The 23,293-nt window shown below is 40.9% G+C and overlaps 1 protein-coding gene across 4 annotated transcripts in view; it reads right to left on the reverse strand.

Annotated features, from left to right (window-relative positions):
• LOC122798186 (squalene monooxygenase-like) overlaps nt 1-23,293 on the reverse strand; it is a 1,096,774-nt gene that overhangs the window by 683,774 nt on the left and 389,707 nt on the right. For all 4 annotated transcript variants that reach the window (XM_044066929.1, XM_044066933.1, XM_044066931.1 and 1 more), the window contains exon 6: nt 14,099-14,270. In XM_044066929.1, coding sequence (XP_043922864.1) covers nt 14,099-14,270 — 172 coding nt within the window. The remainder of the gene's footprint in view (nt 1-14,098; nt 14,271-23,293) is intronic.

Genomic DNA, 23,293 nt, shown 5'->3' on the forward strand with positions numbered 1-23,293 from the left:
GGATTTTAAATGAAGAACTGTCTTTGGGCAAATCTCAGAAGAAGACTTTAAGGATTTATAGTTTTAATGACTGAGATTATTAAAGCTATATATCCTTAAATCCTTAAGATGAGGCTTCCTGATTTTTAGACAGTTAAGTGTGGTTTGATATTATCATAACATCCATAGCACCAAAATGTAAAAGAATTCAAGAAATAGCAGCCATAGTCAAATTTTCATCTTCAAAATATGGAAGACTATACTACTTCTCATAAGGTGGAATACATGGGCAAAATGTGGGACATTTACTAACAATTAGGGTGGAAGCTTGCAGCATGGTCAAAATGTTCCCTTCTACTTGTTTTACCACATACTCAGTTCTTCAACCATTAGAGACTGTTGGGAGAAATGACTCAAGGCCACAGATGAGCAAGTCAAGCACCCCATCCCAAAAAAAAAAAAACACACCAAGACCACAGATGGGCAAGCCAAGCAATCCACTCCTCAAAAAAAAAAACACACACTCAACTGTGGTCAGCATCAAGCAATCAAGCAATACAGGTAAGAGTAAGCTTGTAACATCATGAATACCATGCCATACTATCAATAACACCAACAAGCAAAAGCATTAAAGAAACTGCAGCCATAGACAACCTTCCATCTTCAAAATATTGGATACTACATTATCTTGCACAAAGTGGAACAGATAGGTAAAACATGACACATTTACTACCAACTAGGAAAGAAGCTCATAGCATGGTTCAGCTATGTATAGCTCTCAGTTTTACAGATTTGTGCAGAATGCCCAGATTTTTGCCTTATATTTTTGGTCTATTCCTCATAAAATTTGTGGTTTTCTGGCAAATCACTGGGATGATCTGAGGATTGAAGTCACTAAATAATGACATATATTTGAGTTTCAGACTTCATATCCTTCCGGAAATATATGTTAAAACAAACCCTGTTACTCTAGCAACTTTCTAAGTTTATAAGAGCAATATTTAATCTATCCCTATTTTGGGCCTCTGTCCCCCTATTTTGTCAAGCTTTGTCCAGATCTCTTGCATTAAGAGGTTGAGAGGTATGCAACTATGGACTTTATTCTTATGAAAAGTTTGATATCCTGTGTCTGTCTTTGCTTACAAGAATAGTAACTTGATTGAAGTATAAAGTTTTCCTTTTGCACCATTTATAAGACAAAAAGTTACTCAGCAGTTGTAATATATTGTGTTTTACCACAGGCCTAGCTCTTCAAAGATAAGAGAGTTGAACATAAGTTGAAAAAGTCCAGCACCACGCTCCACAGACACAGAAAATAAGCAAATTATTCTCAAATTCTCTTAATATCTCAAGTTACAGATTCTCAGTGATTAACAACTTTTGCCCTTCTCCCCATCTCAATTATTTTCACTTAATTATTTCCACTTCATAGCTAATACTTTGATGTTTGACTCACACTCATTTGTGCACATGTGCATACACATACGCGCACACACACACACACACACACACACACACACACACACACACACACACACACACACACACACACACACACACACAACGCACAATCAGGCACACCCATCAGTTTCAGCCACTTATATGATTGCATACCTTGGATAGCTGCTTGAGATCACAATAATGAATACATTCATAAATAATGGCCTAGAAATGTATTTCAGACCCTGATGTCAGAACCATACAGTATATTTCCTCATGTCCCTCTCAGCTCCTTAGCTCAAGAATCAGAAACAAGGAAGAACTTTTAAATATCTCTTTTATATACTTAGAAAATTGATATAATATGCTTTCCATGATCAAGCATTTTCTGAAAGATATAAAATCAGAAAATCACATGCTTATCATTATTTATTGATCACAATATGCAACAATTTGCCAGAATCCACATATTTTACAAGGAACAGACCAACATATCTCTCAAAGTCTTTGCACAATAATTCTAGACAAAGTCAAAAACAAGAGGGACAAAAGTGATAACTTTTAAATATTATTGTATGTATTTGTTTACCAGTTAAACCCAATGAACAAAGTGTCTTTTATCATGGTTGACCTGGGAGTATTGTCTGGTTAAATGTCTTGCTCAAAGTCACAAAGTAGACAAATGGAGGTGGGGATTCAAACCCTGTGCTTTTGACTACAGGAAGAACTTTTCTAACAGCTCAGAGCCTTAGGTGCCAGAAAACTCTAATTCACTTAAAAGGTTAACAGAACTGTAATAGGTGTTGCATGGACATGGATTTTCCAAACAATAAGAACTTTGGAACCCTATTGACTGTTTTACCAAAATAAAGAAGTTAAGAGATGTCTGGTAGTTGTTGTGAAGAATTAAGGCTCCAAGCTCTTAATGATCCACCTCAAGGGTATAGAGTTTGATTCTTTCTTCCTCCAACTGTGTGACGGTGGGCAGGTTACTAAACCAGAAACTTCTAAATGGGGCATCACACACACACACACACACACACACACACACACACACACACACACACACACACACACACACACACACACACACACACACACACACTTTCCTAAAGACATTCTCATGTCCTCTTAACTTAAAATGTAGTAAAATACATCTCCTACTTATATACTCCCAACTGCTGCTTAAAAAAATGCAGTCATAGACATCTCCTGACTGCTTCTGCTTAATGTAGTAAGACATCTTGGAGTACTCCTCCCAACTGTTGAAAAAGCCTGGGCTGTTTTGTGATGTAAGAGCATGCTTGCAGAAAGAGTCAACTGCATTTTGTGATAAGCTGGCCAAGAGACTTTTTGGCATTCCAGGACTGGGGCATTTAGGGAGACACACATTTTGACAGGGGTGGGGGAATTAAGTGCCCCCATGTGCTCCCATCTAGCTCCACCCCTGGCCACTGGTGATCCCTTCTGATTGCCTACTACAGGATGGCTGTCATCATTATGGTGAGAGGCTGACATAGGAGTGTTGAGGGCTTAACAGCTAGAGGTTAAGCTGTTGCATGTCTCAGTGGATGCATCACAACCTGTTCCATGGCTGGATCTGCAAAATAAAAGAACATAACGGAAAGAAACAAAACAACAAAAGAAAAAATAAATAAAATTAAGAAAATGATGGACAGAAAGAGAACAGGGAAACAATCAATGATCAGTAAGATCAATAAGATGTCTTACACTTTTGCATAAAAGGTCTTGTTTGGAAAATAAACAAAGCAACTATGATATAAAATGTCCAAAGAGCTACTATGAGAGGATCGGGGAAACAACATTGTCCAGTCACTGCTATGAAGGACGGTGGCACAAGTTCTGAATGGTAATAACTCTGTGTGTGTGTGTGTGTGTGTGTGTGTGTGTGTGTGTGTGTGTGTGTGTGTGTGTGTGTGTGTGTGTGTGTGTGTGTGTGTGAAATGGGCAATGAAGCAAGGGAAAAATAAGCAAACTACTCACTAAAATGTATAGACATCTAGAAAGCAACATGGTACATGCAGGTATCATAAACAATGACAGATGTCAAGACGTGTTTCCCAGGTTGGAACAATACCACATATAACATGCCCCACAATACCAACATAAGTACACAACAGACATGTAATCTCTACAGTAATGCTACACCTTGATAAAATGAAAAACATGGTCAACACTGCAGAACTGCAGGCAATGATCATTGTCATGCTGTTCCAAACATTTTTGGTACAATGAAGAACATAGACACAAATGTGTAAAGAACTGATATTGAGAATACTAACAGAGGTAGTAGCTGGTTATGGAAAAAATAAAACCAAGACAGAAGGGTATCAGTAGAATTTATAGTAAGTGTTTTTGCATTTCCTATCCACAGTGCAACATTTAGCACATGGCCCTCATAGGGCACTGATATACTCTGTATGTGGAGAAATATACTCTCTACTTTTAAATTCATATGTAGAAAAAATGCCTGATTATACTAACACTGTATTCTTGGCTTTGGACAATGCAGCTTTTACCTGTGCCACAGAAATGGCGGGTACCAGGCTTTCTTCTGGTATTGTGATAGGGCCCTTGGGGGGAGAGAGGAGTAAAGTTGGCAATGAATCTGTCATCCAGTGTGTTGGCTATATCTGTTGGCTCACTATAGGTGACACCATTGTGCAATAACTTAGAACAAATCTGGGTATTGCCTTTGAGGTTTTTGATATAGCTATAGAAGGCTTTGTGGTTGTTTTTGGTGTCGGCCGCAATTCTGCCTTCATAGCTGGCTTTAGAAGATTTGATAACCAATCTCAGCTTTTTGTTGAGACTGATAAGGGAGGGTTTCCAGTCTTGTGACTTCATTTTTTTCTGCAACAGTTTCTTCTTTCTGTTGTAGAGTTTATTTATGGCTGGGGACCATCAGATTGGCTTCCCTTTTTGGAGGAGAGTGTCTTAATTCCATTTGGTATGGTAAGGTCCATGCATTTGTTTACAAGCTCATACAGTGCTTTGGTGTATGATTCGGCAGTCATGCAGCTATTTTCCATTGGCATGGGTGCCGAGAAGTTAGCCACCTCTGTTTTTAGGAACCCAAAGTCGGCTTTAGAGAAGTTTTTCAGGGTGGTCACCTGAGCGCGGGTGCAGGTGAGAAGGAGAATTCCATGGTGATCAGTTTGTGGTCAGATTTAATCAGGGAGGATTTGACTATAGGTATGGAGCAACTGTCGTCCATGCTGGTCATGTCATGAGAATGACAAGAACACTAGATGGGTACACCTTCTACAACAATTAGAAGACAATTAGCAATATGTTTATAATAGGAGACTTTTATATTTTGCAACAACTGAAGTTAGGAATGACAGACGTACATATGTACATTTCAAGTTATAATTTTATGAATGGGAATTGGCTGTATATATGAACAATGGCTACAATATTTGTTCTAAAAACAGCTGAAATGATAACTAAGGAGATGTATAAACACACTGGGCATATAGATACATTGCCCTTGCTGGCCTTAAAGTGGAATTCCCTCAAATTATACATCCCAGAATGAATGCAAGTATAGGTAAGTGATTTCAGTACCAGTAGCAATGAGTTGAGCTAACAAAATAAAGTAGATGCCACTTTTGTACACTCTGGCATTATGATGTCTACATCAAAGTGTTTTGCTTAAGAGGTCATTTCTTTGAAGTCAGGTTGATTTAATTTTTATTGAAACAATGCAAGAACCTGGGATTTTAAAATATTTGCAGTCAATGTCATGAAGCAGTATCAAACAGTGTCACTATGTGGATGTAAATTATCCAGTTAGGGGGCAGAGTCATACAAAGAAACAAGATAACTTAGACAACCTGACTTATCCTTGTATATCTAATGTATGTCAGGTGACTCTGATTTTCAGGATGTTTCTGATTCTGCCTCTGAGGTTTTCCGTCTCTATCATAAATTTTCTTATTTTGTAACATAATAGTGTCACATAAAGTCATGAGGTCATTCCAGATCTTAAAGTTAGAGATTCATTCTTTTAAAACACATATTACTACAAATTCTCATATTCGATCACATTGGGATATGCTGCCAAGTTGTATCTTTGCCACTACTTATTTTTGGCTTGGTCCCTGATTCTAGTGACTCCAGAGTCAAGAGGTATGGTGTATCTTATCAATTTCTTCAGTGAGATATTACAGAACACCAACGAAAAATGCTTTGTTTTTGGTGATTCATTTATGAGAAGACTACTTCAATAAGCTAGAGATATACTGACAACATATTAATTATAAAAAAAAAAATTTCTTGCAATGATAATTTCTAAAATAGTCATTAGTAAACTTAATTAAGGATTATAGACATATGTTTAAGCATTAGATGTTACAAGTAAAAAAGAAATAAAACTGCACCACAACAATCGACATTTAGCATGGAAACTGCAAGACAGCTTTAGCTCTTACCAAGCATTAACAGCTAATGTGTTTGGGTCTCAGTGTTATCAAAACCACTCATGGGAAAAACTTCTAAGGAGTCCGACATAGTTTTAGAAATTATAATACTAATATGGAATATTTAGTCCTTATTACTTAGGAGGTCATCCTCCTTCTGGACTGCCTACTTGGAGTAGAGCAAAATATTTAACCAATGTTTCCTGTCCTACCATGAACCTGGTTACTGAAAATTTGACTCACCTATTTGGGGACATTCCTACTGCCTTACAGGGCACTCAGTCTTGGTTGCAGTTTTAGTTCAGGGACCAAGCATAAGTTTTATTTCAGCAGATTAATGGAATATGTTGATCTGATGATTTATTTGAAAGAGACAGTGATCACAGATCTACTATCATAGAGAATCTTGATGCCTTTACAGGACATTTGGAAAGCCCTCACCCTCCTCCTACAACCAGTAGACTTGTGCCTAACAGCTATAGGCTGGATTTGTTTTAGCATTGGTACCTATACAATTTTTTACAGACTATTCCGAAATCAGAATGATAGGTCGCTAGTCCAGGAAGCACTGTACAAACTCCAGTATTCTGTTTATCTGATGAAACAGAAAGTACAGTTTTGTACCTACCATAAATGTAGATGTTTGAGTGCTAATACAGCTGCAGTCATAACAGATGGGTTCTCCTGCCGTCAGGCGGGTCCCCGGTTGGCCGATTTCCAAAGTCTAGGTCCGGCGTCGGTTGTCGTCACTTCTTCCCTGACGTCAGTGCGACAGGGGTATAAAAGAAACAGCCAATGCCATGTTCTTCAGTTTTTCTTGCCTCAGATGTAGGTGCCCCCAGAAGGAAGGTGATACATAAAATTATGAAGTAATGCAATGCAATATAATGAAAAAACAGTAGTTGCAAGCAAATACACCATAAAAGAATACCCCTAGAGGGGAAGGAGGGAGGGAAACCTGGACTGCAGCTGTATTAGCACTCGAACATCTATATTTATGGTAGGTACAAAACTGTACTATGTTCATCGTGCATACAGCTGCAGTCATAACAGATGGGTAGAATCCCAAAGCTAAGAAAAGGGTGGTAGGCATTAGGTGGAACTAGGAGGAGCCAAAATGGACTGCAGTGACAAAGCCTGCTCTAGATTTGGAGTATAATGGTAGGTTGCAGTGTTTGGAGAAGGTATGCACAGAACTCCAAGTGGCTGCTTCCAAGATATCCTTGGTAGGAACTCCTCTGAGGAAGGTTGCAGAGGTGGCTGTGGCCCTGGTGGAATGAGTTATAATGCCTGTAGGAACAGTTTTGCCATGAATGGAATAGAAAAAGCGTATGCAGTGGGCTATCCATTTTGAGATTGTCTGCTTGGAAATTGGCTTTCCTGGAGCTCCTACCGCATAGGCCACAAAGAGCTGTCCTGATTTTCTGAAAGGCTTTGTTCTGTCCAAATAATAATGCAGTTGCCTGTGGATGTCCAAGGAATGTAGTAATCTCTCCCCTTTGTTTTGAGGATTGGGATAAAAAGTAGGTAAATGTATGGCCTGATTTAAAGTTACCCTGGATTCCACTTTAGGCATAAAGGAAGGGTTGGTTCGTAATGAAACTCTGTCCTGATGGAAGATGATAAAAGGCTGGACAGCCATGAGGGCCTGTAGTTTTGAAACTCTACGAGCTGAAGTGATAGCCAGAAGGAAGGCTGTTTTCCAGGACAAATACTGCAAATCTGATGAAGCAGCTGGCTCAAAAGGAGGCAAAGTCAGTTTTTCCAGAATGAAATTTAGATCCCAAGCAGGTATTGGTTGTTTCCTTGGAGGTCTTAAATTCTTAGCCCCTCTGAGGAACTGTCTTAAAAGAGGGTGAGAGAATAAAGGAGGATCAGTGTTGTATTCTGCAGAAATGGCTGAGGCATGGATTTTGATGGAGGAGAACGAAAATCCACTGCTTAGTAGTTCAGCCAAATATTGTAGTATTTGAGGTAAATTCAGTTTTCCAGGGTTCTGGCCCTTTTTCTCATTCCAGACACAAAAATGATTCCATTTTGCAGAGTAAGCTTTTCTAGTTGATGGCCTTCTGGCCTCCAAAATGACATCCTGCACCTCCTTGGAGAGTAGGACCTGCTGTGATGCTAAGGAATCTTCCATGCGGCTAGATTGAGTGTTTTTAGCTGACTGTGAAGAGTTTTGAAGCTGTGCTGAGTCAGAAGAAGAGGCATTAGAGGCAGGGTCCATGGAGGGGAATGAGTCAGGCTCCTCAGGAGTGGGTACCAGTGTTGCCTTGGCCAGTCCGGAGCAATGAGGATCATCTTTGGTCTGTCTGCTCTGGTCTTCAACAGGACTTTGGGCAGCAGAGGAAGAGGCAGGAAGGCATAAACTGTCATTGATGTCCAGCTGAAAGAGAGACCATCCACTCTCCAGGCCTTTGGGTGGAAGGTCCTCGAGCAGAATTTTGTCAATTGATGATTTTTGTGGGAGGCAAAGAGATCTATGTCTGGCCTTCCCCATTCTTGGATTATTTCTGTAAAAACTTTTGGATGCAACATCCATTCGTGTGGATCTATCATATTCCTGCTTAGGTTGTCTGCCAGCGTGTTTTCCTTGCCTGGCAAGTACTGTGCTTGTAGTTCCATTTGTAAGTTCATGGCCATGTTCCAAAGTGATATGGCCAGTCTGCATAGGGGATAGGAATGTGTTCCTCCCTGCTTGTTTATGTACCACATAACTGTGGTGTTGTCCGTTCTTATCAATAGTTGACCTGGTTGTAGAAGGTCCTTGAAAGCTATAATAGCATTTATTACTGCTAGCATTTCTTTTTGATTGATGTGAAGGTGCTTTTCTTTTTGGGACCATTTGCCCTGAATGCACCGGTCTGTCATGTGTGCCCCCCAGGCATAGTCCAAGTCTGTTGTGATGACTTGATTTGCTTGAGGCTTGCTGAATGGAAGACCTGTGTTTGCTTGACATGCTTGAGCCCACCACAGAAATTCCTTTTGCAGACATGGAAGTAGTGGTATTATTGTTTCCAAACTGTGGCTGTGTTGAGACCATATGTTTTTTAGGTACCATTGTAGTTTTCGCATATGCAGCTTTGCATATGGGATTAGTAAGATGCAAGATGCCATGAATCCCAGAGCCTGCAGGATTTTCCTTGCAGTCAGCCTGGTGTAATTTGCCAGTGTTTTGAAATATTGAATTAATTGCCCCTGCTTCTCTGGCGTGAGGTAGGCCATCTGGGTGTTTATGTCCAAATTGGCACCCAGGAAAATTATATTTCGAGAGGGTATTAGCCTTGATTTCTCTTTGTTGACTGTGTATCCCAGAGAGTTTAATAACATTATTACATAAGCCAGATGTTTCAGAAGAATGTACTTGCTGTCCGCTTGGATCAGGCAGTCATCCAAATAAGGGTATATTTGTATCCCTTGAAGTCTGCAGTAGGCAATTACTGATGCCAGGCATTTTGTGAATACTCTGGGTGCAGTAGATAAGCCAAAGGGCAATGCAGAGAATTGATAATGGGTTGAACCTGCAAGAAATCTGAGGTATCTTCTGCAATTTTGTCTGATTGGGACATGCAGGTATGCCTCCTTGAGGTCCAATGTTACCAGCCAAGACTCCTTGCCCAGCATGGGAAGAAGTTGCTGTAGAGTGAGCATCTTGAATTTTGGTAACAGTAGGAATGTGTTTAGGATGGAAAGATCCAAAATAGGTCTCCAATCTTTTCCCTTCCTTGGCACCAGAAATAGCCTGGAATAAAAACCTTGACCTTGTTCGTGTGTAGGCACCTCTTGAATAGCTTTCATGTTTATAAGATCTGAAATTTGCTTTTGTGCCTCTGCCCTTTGATTGTGTGGTAGTTTTGGCATGCCTCTCATTTTTGGAAGGGTATGAAAGTGGAATTTGTAGCCTCTGTTTATAATGTCCAAGATCCATTTGTCCTTTGTGACAACATGCCAATTTTTTGAGAATAGTGCCAGCTTTCCTCCTAAGGGGGCTGCCATTTGAGACCTGGTTGGCCTGCAAAGGGGAAAGTCATTGGGTTTGCTTTCTGAAAGATTGTGAGTTGTCCTCACCACCACTTTGTGTAGGAGCTTGCCAATGTCTGCCTCTGTACGATCCTTGTGGTTGTCCTCTGCCCCTCGGGCGCCTGTATCTGCCTCTTTGGGGTATGTCCGTGGCAGGAAAGGACCAGTTTTTGGAAGGCCAATTTCTACTAAAACGTGGTGGTTGAACCTGCAGAAATTCTTTCACAGTTTGCATTGATTTAGCTTTTTCCTCCATTTTTCGTAACACTTCCTCAGCATGTGCCCCAATAGTACATCCTTTTGAAGAGGGGCGTCTAGTAATTTAGCTTTGACATGTTCAGGCAAGGTTTGTTCCTTGAGCCAAGCATGCCTGCGTATGACTGAGCCTGTAACAGCAGCTCTACATGAGGCCTCTAGAGCATCGAAACCACATTGTAAGGTATGTTTACCCACTTGTTCTGCACTATGCATCAAATCCTGCAACTCCTTCAAGTCTGGTTGTTCAGGTTGTGACATTTTACTTTTCAATTGAGATAACAGAAACTGTTGGTATTTTAGCATATGAAACTGACAGTTTAAGGCCCTCATGGTTAAGGTAGCCGAGGTATATACCCTTTTTCCCCACCTTTCTAAGGATCTGGAATCTCTCTCGGAAGGCAATGGATTTTTGGCAATGGAAGCCTTAACTCCCTTGGGTCCCTGTGAGATGGTTTCTAGGTCAGCAGCATGGCTTTTGTAAAGAAATTGGTGTGAATCAGGAACCCTGTAGTACCTGTCAGGCTTAACTGGAGCTGGAGGTAGAGAGTCCGGGTTAAGGCAGGCCTCCAAGTAAACATCATCTAGGATGTCCAAGACAGGAGGTATAGCCAGAGGCCTGTGCTGGGGTAACAAAAGAAATTCCCTGAGCCTTTTCTCGGAATCTGAATAATCCTGGCCTTCCCAGTGGAAGTGTTCCCTTAGGGTATGCAAAGTTTTCCCAAATGAGAAATCCACAGGGGGGGGGATACAGAAGGAATAGACTCCTCTGCATCAGAGTCTTCAAAAGGGGAGTAAGCCTGTTCCTGATCATCAGAGTGTTCTGAAATAATGGATCCCTGATCAGAGGAGGGGGAATCTTCCTCCACTCTGGGCCTTTTGTCCGGAGGTGGCTGAGAACCTCTGATTAGAGTAATTAAATCCTCAGCCATTTTAAGCATCTGTCTCTCAGGCATGGGGCCTGGAGATGGGCCCTGTGTAACTGGTCTCTTAGGGTGCATGGTTGCTTTAGACTTGGTGAAAGCCTTGAAGGAGGAAGAAGAGGAAGGTCTGAAGACACCTTGAGTGGAGGTGGACCTGTCCACATTCTGTGTTTCAACGCCAAGAGTGGCTTCGGTATCTGTAGTCGAGGTGTGGGCCAAGCAGCCTGTGACCTCGGGTACAGCAGACACCGCCAAAGATGTGTCGTCGGTAGTCAGGGGCTGCATAGGCGCCTCACTGAGAACCAGACCACGTGTAGTCAGCTTTGGCGTGGTGTCGGTAGAGGCCGCGGACCTCGAGTGTCGGTCCTTGTCTTTGCGTTTTTTAGACAAAACCAGTGTCAGAGTATCCGACGACATGGTATAGTTAAATGCTTTCCCAAAAAAATGCTGGGCGAACTCCGCCCGATGCTTAATAGTGCGTTTGTTGAATGTAGCACAACAGTGACAGACCGAGACGTTGTGGTCTGGGCCTAAACAAGGTATACAGAGGGAATGGAAATCCTTATGCGGTATTTGCTTCCCACAAGAAATACAATTATTAACTTTGTCTGACATCGGTCTGAGGCAAGAAAAATTTCCCCAACGGGCTACTTAGCTTTTAAGAAGACTTCGGTTTTCCAAATTTTTCGTAATCTCAGGAGCTGGCCGACCGGCACTTGCGAACTGCTTCTGCTTCGGGCACCGCGCGGCAAGAAAGACTGAAGAACATGGCGTCGGCTGGTTCTTTTATACCCCTGTCGCACTGACGCCAGGGAAGAAGCAACGACAACTGACGCCGGACCTAGACTTTGGAATTCGGCCGACCGAGGACCCGCCTGATGGCAGGAGAACCCATCTGTTATGACTGCAGCTGTATGCACGATGAACATCACTGGAGTTTCTAAAAATGCAGCCTTGGATTAACTTTTTTCTATGAACTGCATTTCTAACATGATGCATGGAAGTCTGAGACTAGCTAAAGCAACAACAACAGAAGTGTTTTGGCTATATGGCTTCTGAATGTCCACAACTAGTGGGGTTTCCCTTTATTTCCTTGAATCTATTTACAAAGACTTAAAAAGAAAAAGTAGAAAGTCATGGACACTCAGAAGTCATATAGCTGAAACACTTGATGTCCTTAAGGGATCATTTGAATATATCCCATGGGCTTCTATTACAGGAGGTTTAAGGTATCATGCAGTGAAAACTATAGCTTGGCTAGGTTTTTTTCTTGTGGTTTTTACTAATCGGTTTGTCTGTGTGACTATTTTACACTTTGGTTTTGGATCCTTTACTATTAACTCTTCACAGTGCTGGGCATTGTTTCTGAAATTTCTAACATCGTTAAAGAAGGCCTTGGGAATATCCTTCACCTGGGTTGCTGTTTCCACTTCATATCTGTCTTTGCTTGATCTGATCAGGTTCTAGGTTACTTGTTAAGTTTAGCAAGAGCATTATTGGCATCTTGATACTTAAATTTAGCTTAGCGTACAATGAGTTATTTGTTTTACTATAACGCCTGCTTATATTTGGGTTCTACCACAGGGGGGCTATTTTTAAATTTGGCATTGTATTTACTTCTGAGGAGAACAGATGCATCCATGCAGCTACTTACATAAGCAGATAATTTGGCAGTAAAGGATTCTGTATAAGCACTGGGGTTGTCAAGACAGATGTATCATTTGTATGAAGTGGAATGAATGAGTTAATGCTAGCTTAGACCATATATCCAAAGTGTCAAGCAAGGTATTGGGGTTAAAATAAAGAAATCAGAAAAATAAAAGACTGCACATGCTATAAAAAAGATCAAAGCAAAATGTACTTTAAAATGTTTTTTTTCCACTTCCAGTTTTTCCTGTCAAAGTACATGATATGAGCAACTAAGGAAAGTTCTTGACTATAAGATGACTGAGCAAATACACTTTGAAGGGTTCTCTGTCAAGGACTTTAGAGGGAGCCATAAATTAATGTCATCTCTCTGCCCATGAACAGCAGTTGCTGACAGTGAAGAATCATTACTAAGTATAATATTTAAGATATGATGTAGGGTTGAGGCATTGAGTGTTGACATAAAGCTTTGATATGCAGAAATGAAGTGTGCTAAAAAAAAAACATAAAAATAAAAACATTAGGTTACAGAATGGGGAATGGTAACTGGAGGAGATATTTTATATTCTCATTGTTGTACTCAGTTCAAGTTACACCATGATCTCAGATGTGTGCATTCTGATAATGACATCATACTACAAGATCCCATTTTTTCTGGTTTCATACTCACTCTCTTAGATTATGGGAGTATGTAAACAGGAGAGTGGCAGACTCACTTTGAGAAAACAACCAACACAAGTGAGATGTCTTATATGTCTCTCCAACTCAAAAATGTCAAAGTGGGTTTTCCTCCCACAGTGCACTTCTAAGCCAGTGCTAAGTGAAAGATAATCTCATAAAGCTAGCTTGTAGTGTAGACTAGCTATTTGTTTTCTCATGAATGTTGTGAGCAGTGATGGATTTCTAGCAGTGGTCCTGCTCCCATGGGTTATTTCCAACAATTCTAGTGAAACTTTACCGCTGCCATTCCTTCATTCAGTAAAAAACACAGGCAGTGTCAATATGTATTCCTTGTGCTACATCTGTTGTGATTAATATACCAAGATGGTTAGATGTCGATTTCAGACAAGGAAGACTTCTGCCTGTACCACAAGCAATGGGAAAAGGCAGACTGAGTCACTCTCCTCCAGCTGTCACCCAAATACCTAGGCTACAAACTGAAGCCAAATTTGTAGTGGAACCAAAAGAGATTCCTTTATGGATATAACAGACATCTCAGTTTTACCAGTGATTATACAGCCATATTAGAAAATTAGCTGAATTGTTATAGTTGTTTTTAAATTACAGCATTGCTTTAAAGGTTCAGCATACAGCCATATCAGAAAATTAGCTGAATTGTCATAGTTGTGTTTAAACTACAGTATAGCTTTAAAGGTTCAGCGTACTCACCAGGCATTATAGGATACACAATCTGCATCAGATAATCCTTAAGGTTCCTTGGTACTTCACCAGCGATGTTTATCAGCACTCTGCTTTCATTGGATGAGATTGTATAGATTGAAAACACAGAAGAGTCACTGATAATCGTGTTCATTTTTGTCAAGAGTAGCTCTTGAGGAGTCTAAATAAATAAAAATTAGTAACAAGTAAGCTATGCTTACATCCTGCATACATACATTAATTTTGGTTGTATAAAACAAAACACAGATGTTCTCACAGAAAAAAAATAATCAAAAGGCTCATGCAACATATTCTCCAAATATATATACAAATGGTGCAGGATTTGTTAGAAGAAAAGGCACAATGGTTTTCAAATACTGTCTGGTAAACTGAATGTAAGAATCATCCACAAATATACCTGCTACTTATCATTCCCCCATGAACATGCCTCCTGACAAGTTTGTCTTTCATTATGATTAAACCTACTTGACATTTTGTAGGAGTTGAACCCTGATTCTGTTCATTTAATTTCACTTATTACAGACCATCTTGTGGAATCTCACTGACAACCAGCATCCTATCATCTTCTTCTCCTCCACTCAACCACATTTTCCTCATATGTTTTACTACTTTTGATATTTTACTGTATACAAGTTATTTTTTTTATTCCCAACACAAATATATGTCTTAATGAAATATTTTCAGTATAATATTAATCTTGATCTCTGCCAGCCTCTTCTGCTGATTTTCTTCCATCTGTTATGCTCTAATCTCAGCTATATCCTATGCTGACTATCACAACTGTTACTGAACAATAATTCTATAATTCAGTTTAAAGGTACAACAAATAAACTTCCTTCTCCACATTCCATCTAAATATTTGAAATGTTTCTTCCAGTAACCTTGAGAATTTGTTTCGTAATACCTTTTTGAACAGTAGTACAGCAGTCATCAGTCATTTGACTTACTTGAGCAAAAGAGTAATCTGACTATCCTTAAGAGAAAAATCACCAATTATTTGGAAATTAAACATGATTATACTGTTCATAAATGGAAGCGATGTAGGTTATATCTCTCAAGCTAGTGACCAGTTCATTTGTAGTGCATAGAGAGCTGTGATTGTGCTATATAACTGGAAATTATAAACATTTTATGCACTTTTATAGTTTGAGACCCAGCTGTAACAGCTCTTTCAGAGGTGTGCAATATGTGTTACATACCCCCCTAAGCTCTGTTATGGTCTGATAGCAGAGAAGAGACAGTCCTTTACTATACACAGTTTCTGAATTTTTCCTCATAGAGGAATTTTTACAAATGCCAGTCTGTATGTAAATAATTTAACACAATTAGAATAGTATTTAAAAATTGTCCCTGACCCTTTCTTGTAATGACGTTTATTTGCTGCCTATGCAGCAGTACTCCCTAACTTCTTTACTGGCTTTCAAAGCCAGCAAAGCACTTTGGCTCTTTTTTGAGACTTGTAGTACATGGAGTAGCTAAAATTCCATGCACTCCAAAGAGTTATAGGCCAGTATTCATGAAAGTCTGTGTAGGCTCCATGTTCAGCCTACATGGAGGCTTTTCATGCTGCCTGTAGCACTGTATAGAGTACATGATCCCTGCATTATTAATGGGCTTTGTGCACTCTACACAGTGTGAACAGCTAGTTCATGTGCTAACATGAATGAGTTTTCCACTGCTTACATGGAACAAGTTTCCTCGTAAGAAGTGACGTGTGTGTAGATGGAAGCTAGCATTGGTTAACCATTAATTGAATGGTTTACCAATGCTAGTTATGTTTGCTGAGTTACTTTTAAGGTAGACATAAGTATTATGTAGTTTAAATGTACATAAATGTAATAAATGTAACTTTTATCCCCTGTTTAAATCTTAACGTTACAGGCAGTGGCGCTAAACCTTGCAAAGTGAGGATAATCCAAAAATCTATTTTAAATGGTTGTACTGTATTTATTTCCATTTATATGTGAAGTTTAAGTGTAGCTGAGCGGGTTGGTGCACTGTGGCACATTGTTCAGCAGTGCTTAGACATCAGTGAAGAGGTATATAGAAATGTATAGCTGTAAGTGTGAGTGCTGATTTAGCTTAAGGGTTAGTGTTTTATCTTTGTGTGCAGTAGTTCACAGTTCAAATACCAAGACAGGCCATTCAGCTTTTACAGGGGAAAGCATTGCAAAATAATGTATTATTTATTTAATGATTTAGTAATTGATACTTGTTAACCAGGGTAGTGTAGCTGGTCCAAAAGTCCAGTGTCAGTGGATATATGATGTGAAATCCCCCATGTAAACACAACTGTCCCAGACAGTACAGTCACACCCCAAAGTAATGTAATTAAAGCACATGGGGATGTCATGTAAAGTAAAATATATACACTTAATAATATGTCAATAAGGAGTAATGAGTGTCCAATTTGTTAATTTCCTTTAAATGAAAAATGAGCAATGCTTAGCAGTGTTTAGCTCTGCTTAGCTGGTGTGAGCATTGCTAAGAATTATAACTGTAAGCAGCATTCAGCCCAGCTAAGTGGATTTGCACACTGCTAAGTACTGCTCAGCATTTGCCCCTTTAAGCACTGCTCAACACAGCTTGGTGGGTTTGTGCACTGCTGAGCTGTACTCAGCATTTTCAATAATGGTCCAATGATGGCAAAGGGTGGGAATATGGCCTTATTTAAACCACACAGGCAAGAATACAACCAGAACATGTTGTAGTTTGATCACTGCAGGAGCTATGTCTGGAGTTGGAGAGGGAGCATGCTTTTGGCTGCAATGCTGGGGCATTTTGGAGTCCAGGGTCATGGCTGGGCTCCTTGTGCAACACCATGATGACAGACTGCTGCATGTCCAGTACCAGGCCTCCCAATACAAATGTGAAACCTGGGGCTGTCTGGCATGCGACCTCACCAGTGCCACTGGAATCCCCCAAACTGGTGAACAAGTACGACTTCATGCAGACCTAAAGTGGGGAAAGGGGTGCTCTTGGCCCAATGGATCCATGATGCTTGAGACAGCAATACCCCAGTAGTTTGTAAGTATTTTACCCATAGCTGTACCAAATTCTAGCCTGAGTATGTGATAGACAGGTATGCATAATGGTTGTTCTTTCCCCTACAGCTGCAGAGGTGAAAGCTAGCAATGTGGAAACCAATGTGGGCAGACTGGCAAGGCTGCACTGAGAATCTGGTGAGTACAGATCTATCTTGCAGTATATAGTGCAATAAATAAGAAGGAGTACATTGTTTACTGCCATTAGATATAGTGTGTTCTGAGTGTGCTGAATAAATAAAGTTTGTCAGACAAATATTGATATACAGGATATGCAGTACTACTGAATGTAGAATTTTAACTGTAATAAAGCACTGTGTCGTGTCACTCAAATGAAGATTTATACCACAAATTGTTGTGTTTAATCTGGTATGTTGTTGAAGAAATAGAATGTGTACAGGTACTTCACAGCAAATATGGCTTTGACAGCATGCATTAACTGAGGTTGTTCTGATAACCAGCTGTTATGCATAACTGTACATTTTGGAGCTATAAAACAAGATATATAAATAAAATATGAAATATGTCCTGCACTAACATCTGAACCTTGAATAGTTATGTGCAATGTATTATAGTGTGTCCCCTGCAGCATTTCCTTGTGTTAACTTTCTCATTCCAAATCATATTATTTCAAAGGAGTAATACATACTACACTATCTGTTATGCATGAATCTCAGGCATGTACATTCAACTGTCATCACAGCCTTTGGTTACACTACACTTAGATTACATGGTTAGACTGTCTACCCAAGAGAGTATTAGGCAGAAATCAGTCAAGCAAGAGACAGCATTTTCCCAGTATGTCAGTGTAATGAGAAGCAGGTCTGTTGCTCATTTGTGCACACCCAGACCATGGTTTGAATCCAGTGAGTGGTACTAAGATGTTGAATATTTACACTCAAGTAATCTTGAATATTTGTAGAAGCAGTCAAGTAGTGTTAACAGATATGTTCTCCACAAGTCTTACAGGTAAAGATATGTTTGTAGTAGCTGTATGAAAGGTATACTAACAAACTGTGTACAACTGTTCCACTGTCCAACCCCATGCCTGCAAATGACAGCAGGATAGGTACATACACCATGCACTCTTCCCGATACACGTTTCTCAAGTGTCATGCTGTCATGGCTAGTGGTCACTGCTGCCAATAATCATGGACACAGATATAAATCCAAGTGAAGTATGCCAGTAGCACATTTACACATCAGTTCAGGGTGCACCTTCTTCATCATATATGTAACCCTGACATGTACGAATCCCCACTAGTCATGTACCCAGAGTTGCCACAATTTGCCCCATACCATGCCAAGTTGACAGTTTAACAGTTATGTATGTGCTACAGAAGCTACAGGCCATAGGTAGATGTAAAGTGAGGGCTGACCTGTAGAGTATTGAGCAGCACTGTTGTGAAAAATGGAAGCCTATACAGTTATTAATGAACTTTTTTTCTCACCTCCACCTGTTATCTGCATCAGTAATTATTATTCATATACTTGGGGTATGTTGTTCTCAAAACCAAATGTTGGGACTTGTGTTCTATTATTGTTCATATATTTAAATGGTTGCATGTTAACATACCTTGTTTAAATACCATTGTTGGTGGCCTGCTGCCGTAAATGTAACTGGCATGTTCTTACAATTCTGACTATTATTCCATTTATTATTCCATTTATGCATGTGTTCTGTTTGCTATGCAATTGTTTCACTTCTATTGTTCTGGGTTAATTGGAACACGTACACATGCTGTTATAACTAATATTGAAATGTTTTGTTCATGACTAACCAATACATTTTGAAAAACCTCAACACCATAGCACATTTGGGAAGGCAGATCCCAGCAGATCCGCCTGACCTGCCTCATCTGACCGCGGCACTGGGCCCCAGCATGTCTGGGACCCAATCCGGAACTGCCTCCTCCACTGGTCCTGCGCCCACTATTTCCATCTGGGGGCTCATAGACCTCTGATTCCCAACTACCCTCCTTATCCAAGGTGTTTGCCCCCTCATGTGTCATACATGGTCCCTGTCTGCTGTCTTGTCTAGCTGCAAAAGCAACCTCTCCTACCCAACTTACCTCTCCAAATGTACCTTCAACTTTTCCCCAACATCCCACTCTCACCTTAAAAAAGGGGGGAATCTGTCCCCCCCAAAAAAATTCCCCATACATAGCTCTCCATTTCATCCCCAAGTACACTGACGTCAATCAATTTACCCCTGAATTACTCAAGCAATGAATGTTTCCCCACACCCCTCCCTGTGTGGTGTGAAGCTCTAAATTCCAAATTGTCCACATCATTCACAGATGTTGCTGCAAAAGAAATGGAGAGCTATGGTCCTTTCCTACACCCATCCTGCACATCCCTAGCTGTCTTTTACATGGTTTCCCCCCTGCTTGCCCCCATTTCACCACTTTCCTGTCACACTTTTTTCTTTTTTTGAAATTAGTGAGGCTTTAAGTGGGATTAAGAAGTGCTAAGCGGAGCCAAGCAGGACTAAGCACCTCTTGGCATCATGCAAACCCACTTAAAACTGCTTTAATCACTTTGTCTCTGTCAGCCCCCTGTTCTGCCCAGCCACAAAATTACCAGCCCTGAGAGGTTTCAAACCCAGGACCCTGTGCACTAGGGTCAGAGCAACATACCACTAAGCCATATGAGCTGTAGGCATTTGTGATGCTTTTTCAAACATATCATGCATTACAGTCATTTAGCAGTAAGGAAAAAAGATATCACTGTCAACTCTTGAATCCATGACCTTCTACACTAGAGTCAGAGCAACGTACCACTATGCCAAATCAACTCTGGGAATCTGTTGATGCCCATACCTCTTAACCTCTTAGTGCAAGAAACTGGATGAACACTGACAAAATGGGGGACAGAGGCCCAACAATAGGTACATATTTTACATAGTGCAGTTATACATATAAGAAAGTTGTTAGAGTGACATGGGTTGTTTTAACATACATTTTCTGAAGGATTTGAAGTCTGTAACTCAAACCTCTGTCATTATTTAGTGCCATCAGACGTCAGATTATCCCAGTTATCTGCCAGAAAACAACAAATATTCTGAGGAACAAACCAAAAATATGAGCACAAACTCCGGACATGCTGATGCATTTGTAAAGTTATTAGGCAGTACAGGGATATACCTTTAGGATGAAAAATATCACTGCCAGATTATGAACACAGAACCATTTGAACTGTGGTCAGGGCAACATACCAGTAGGCCAACTATCCTCTTGAGTACAGCATCTGAGTTATATGAGCACATCCTAACAGACAGTCACACAGTACTCTGACATATAGTGACCAAACTCACAGTGTACTTGGGTCTCTGACACAGACACAGAACCCATACGCAGAACAATAAATGCTACAAGTGTCACATGTGACTGAACAGATTTCCACAGAATGTCCAGGGTTATGGCTTATATTTATGGCCTGTTCCTCATAACAATTGTGGTATTCTGCTAAATCACTGGGATGACATCAGGATGGAGGTCACTAAATAGTAATACACATTTGAGTGTCAGACTTCAAATCCCTCAGAAACTGAATGTCAAAACAAACACTGTTACTCTAGCAATTCTCTAAGGTTTTTACACCAATATTTCTAATCCCTCCCTATTTGTGAACTTTTATCCACACATTTTATTGTGCTGTGTCCACATTTCCTGTGCTAACAGGGTGAGAGGTATGCAGACATAACATGCAAAACTGCGGACATAACACATCAATCCAAACAATGGACAGTATTTCCACCTACCCTCTGTGATGCTTTAGCTCCCACACCTCCATAATGTCCTCCTCACAGGCCAGGAGAAGGGGCAAGGCCTACACGAAGGCCTTAATTATAAAACTGTGATGCCATGACATTGACTAATAACAAGGCAGCACCGCTGTTCTGGATGAAATTAGCAAATGGGAAAACAGATTGGTGCACAGGCCATTGCCACTTCATGAGCATTACCTACAAAAGGCAAGCTGATGCCTATGCTAAACAGTTCTGATACTTTCATCAAGAAGACAGACTGTGACTATTCACAACACCTTTTGTGGATTTATTCTGAAAAAGGGGTATAGCACTATACCAGGTATGTCAAACAATTAGCAGATGGGGGTATGCAGTCATGGGAAATAGGAATTTAAACAGTAGCTATCAACACCTCCGGGACTGTCATGTTGCATGTTATTCTGCTGCCCAGCACCTACAGCCATTCCTGATGGCTATGTCTGTAGCATACCCATGAACTGTACAAGGTTTTGCAGAATGTCCTGATATTTGCCTCACAATTTTGCCCATGTTTTCTATAACCATTTTTTTTTCTGGCAAATTAGTAGCAAATCATGAAGGACTGCAGTCAGAAAATAATGACATCTGGTACTGCAGATGTCAGACATCTGTGAATAGGTCACCCTACACCACATATGCACTACTCTCTCTTATTGTGTACCTCAGATGTCCCTGGAATGTCAACATGAACCACTAGTACCACTCACTTATTTGCCAGATGTAGGCTGGATGACCTGGTACTGTAACATTGCCCATAGAGGGCACCCAGCAGTCGATGGCAGTGATGTGTGTGGACACATAACAACACAGTCTGTCACAGCAGTCAGACCATTTCTGGTAGTCCTGCTACCATCTCAGGTTAGTAGGTTATGAGCCATGAGCAACCATATGCCTAGGCCACAAGTTAGCCCATGTGTATGCAAGGCAGCAGGTGATGTCCCCATCCAACAGGGACACAGGTGGTATCCTAAGGATGTATGTGCTGTTAACCATCCATTTCACTGGGTCACACCTGCAAAGGTGTTGGTAGCTACCATGCCTGATGTGGACATGGTGCCCATTCCACTGCAGGGTGAGTGCGTGTGACACACATGTGAGCTGCCAACAAGGCCAGTCCAGGTCACTTACTAGGTTGAGGTATGTGTGTCTGTGTGTGTGTGTGTGTGTGTGTGTGTGTGTGTGTGTGTGTGTGTGTGTGTGTGTGTGTGTGCTGACACAGTGGAGCATAACCTGCACTTGTGCAGTCAACAGTCCCAGCAATGTGGAGATGGTGATTTCCTTGCATGCCACAGCGAGGTCACTCCTGAGAAGTATGTACGACACTGGGTAGAGGGTTGGCCACTTATAGCCTATAGGTTTATGGTAGATGTTTGATGGCCTAATATTCCCTGGTGGGGAGCCTCCATGATGTCCCCAGCTCCTGCATGTGCTGTGTGATGTGACTGATGAATGGTGGATTATGCACATTAATGGTCCTCAGTGGGACAAACATGACACATCAGGATAAGGGGGACAACACATGCTGTAATGGTGGTATGTTCACAATGCTCACAATCATACTGTACTGATACATGACAAGGGTATAATGTGGGTGTTAGCGGTGAATAGTGTTAGCAAATTTGGATATCTATGGACTGTACATGATGGTAGGCAATGTATGCGGCCCTGTGATGTGTTACCCTGTTAATGTCTTCCAGGTGGGATGTATCTTAGTTGTCATCCACCATACACAGAGGGTGAGACTGTGCCGATCTTGGAATCCCTGAGACTACATCACAGGGTACTGCGGGGAGAAGCTGGCAGCACAGACAGCAATGAACTGCCCCATGGCAAAACTGGTGGGGACCGTTAGCAACATTGTACACCACAGCAGGGGCTATGAACATGTCTGACAACATGCCACAGACTTAGTACACAATGCATGGCCAAGGGCTGCAGTTGTGCCCAGGGACCATGCTGGCACTGGTGGAGGGCCTGCTACAGAAGCACCACTAACACCAACAGAGGAGTTGCTCAACAACTTTGGTGGAGCCACCACCTCCCAGGCACACATCCCCACATTTGTTGTGAAGGTTGGTGGCACAGAGTCAGCAGCCGAGGAGCATACGAGTAAGGCCCCAGTGGTCATCACATCAATACTGTAGCATTCATAGTGGCAGCCTTTGCATACCTGGATGCATATGTCAGGTGAAACTGCACTTGTGGATGGAGTTTTATAATGCACACAAATGCACACCTATTGTGAATGTCAGTGATTTGGGTAGTATCACAGCTTGTACTGTACATGTTCATAAATGCACATATTATCCTGTACCAATGCCACATGTGTGTGTGTGTGTGTGTGTGTGT

This window comes from Protopterus annectens, chromosome 3.part1 (genome assembly GCF_019279795.1).
Source record: "Protopterus annectens isolate FY-2018-M chromosome 3.part1, PAN1.0, whole genome shotgun sequence".
Taxonomy (NCBI): Eukaryota; Metazoa; Chordata; order Ceratodontiformes; family Protopteridae; genus Protopterus; species Protopterus annectens.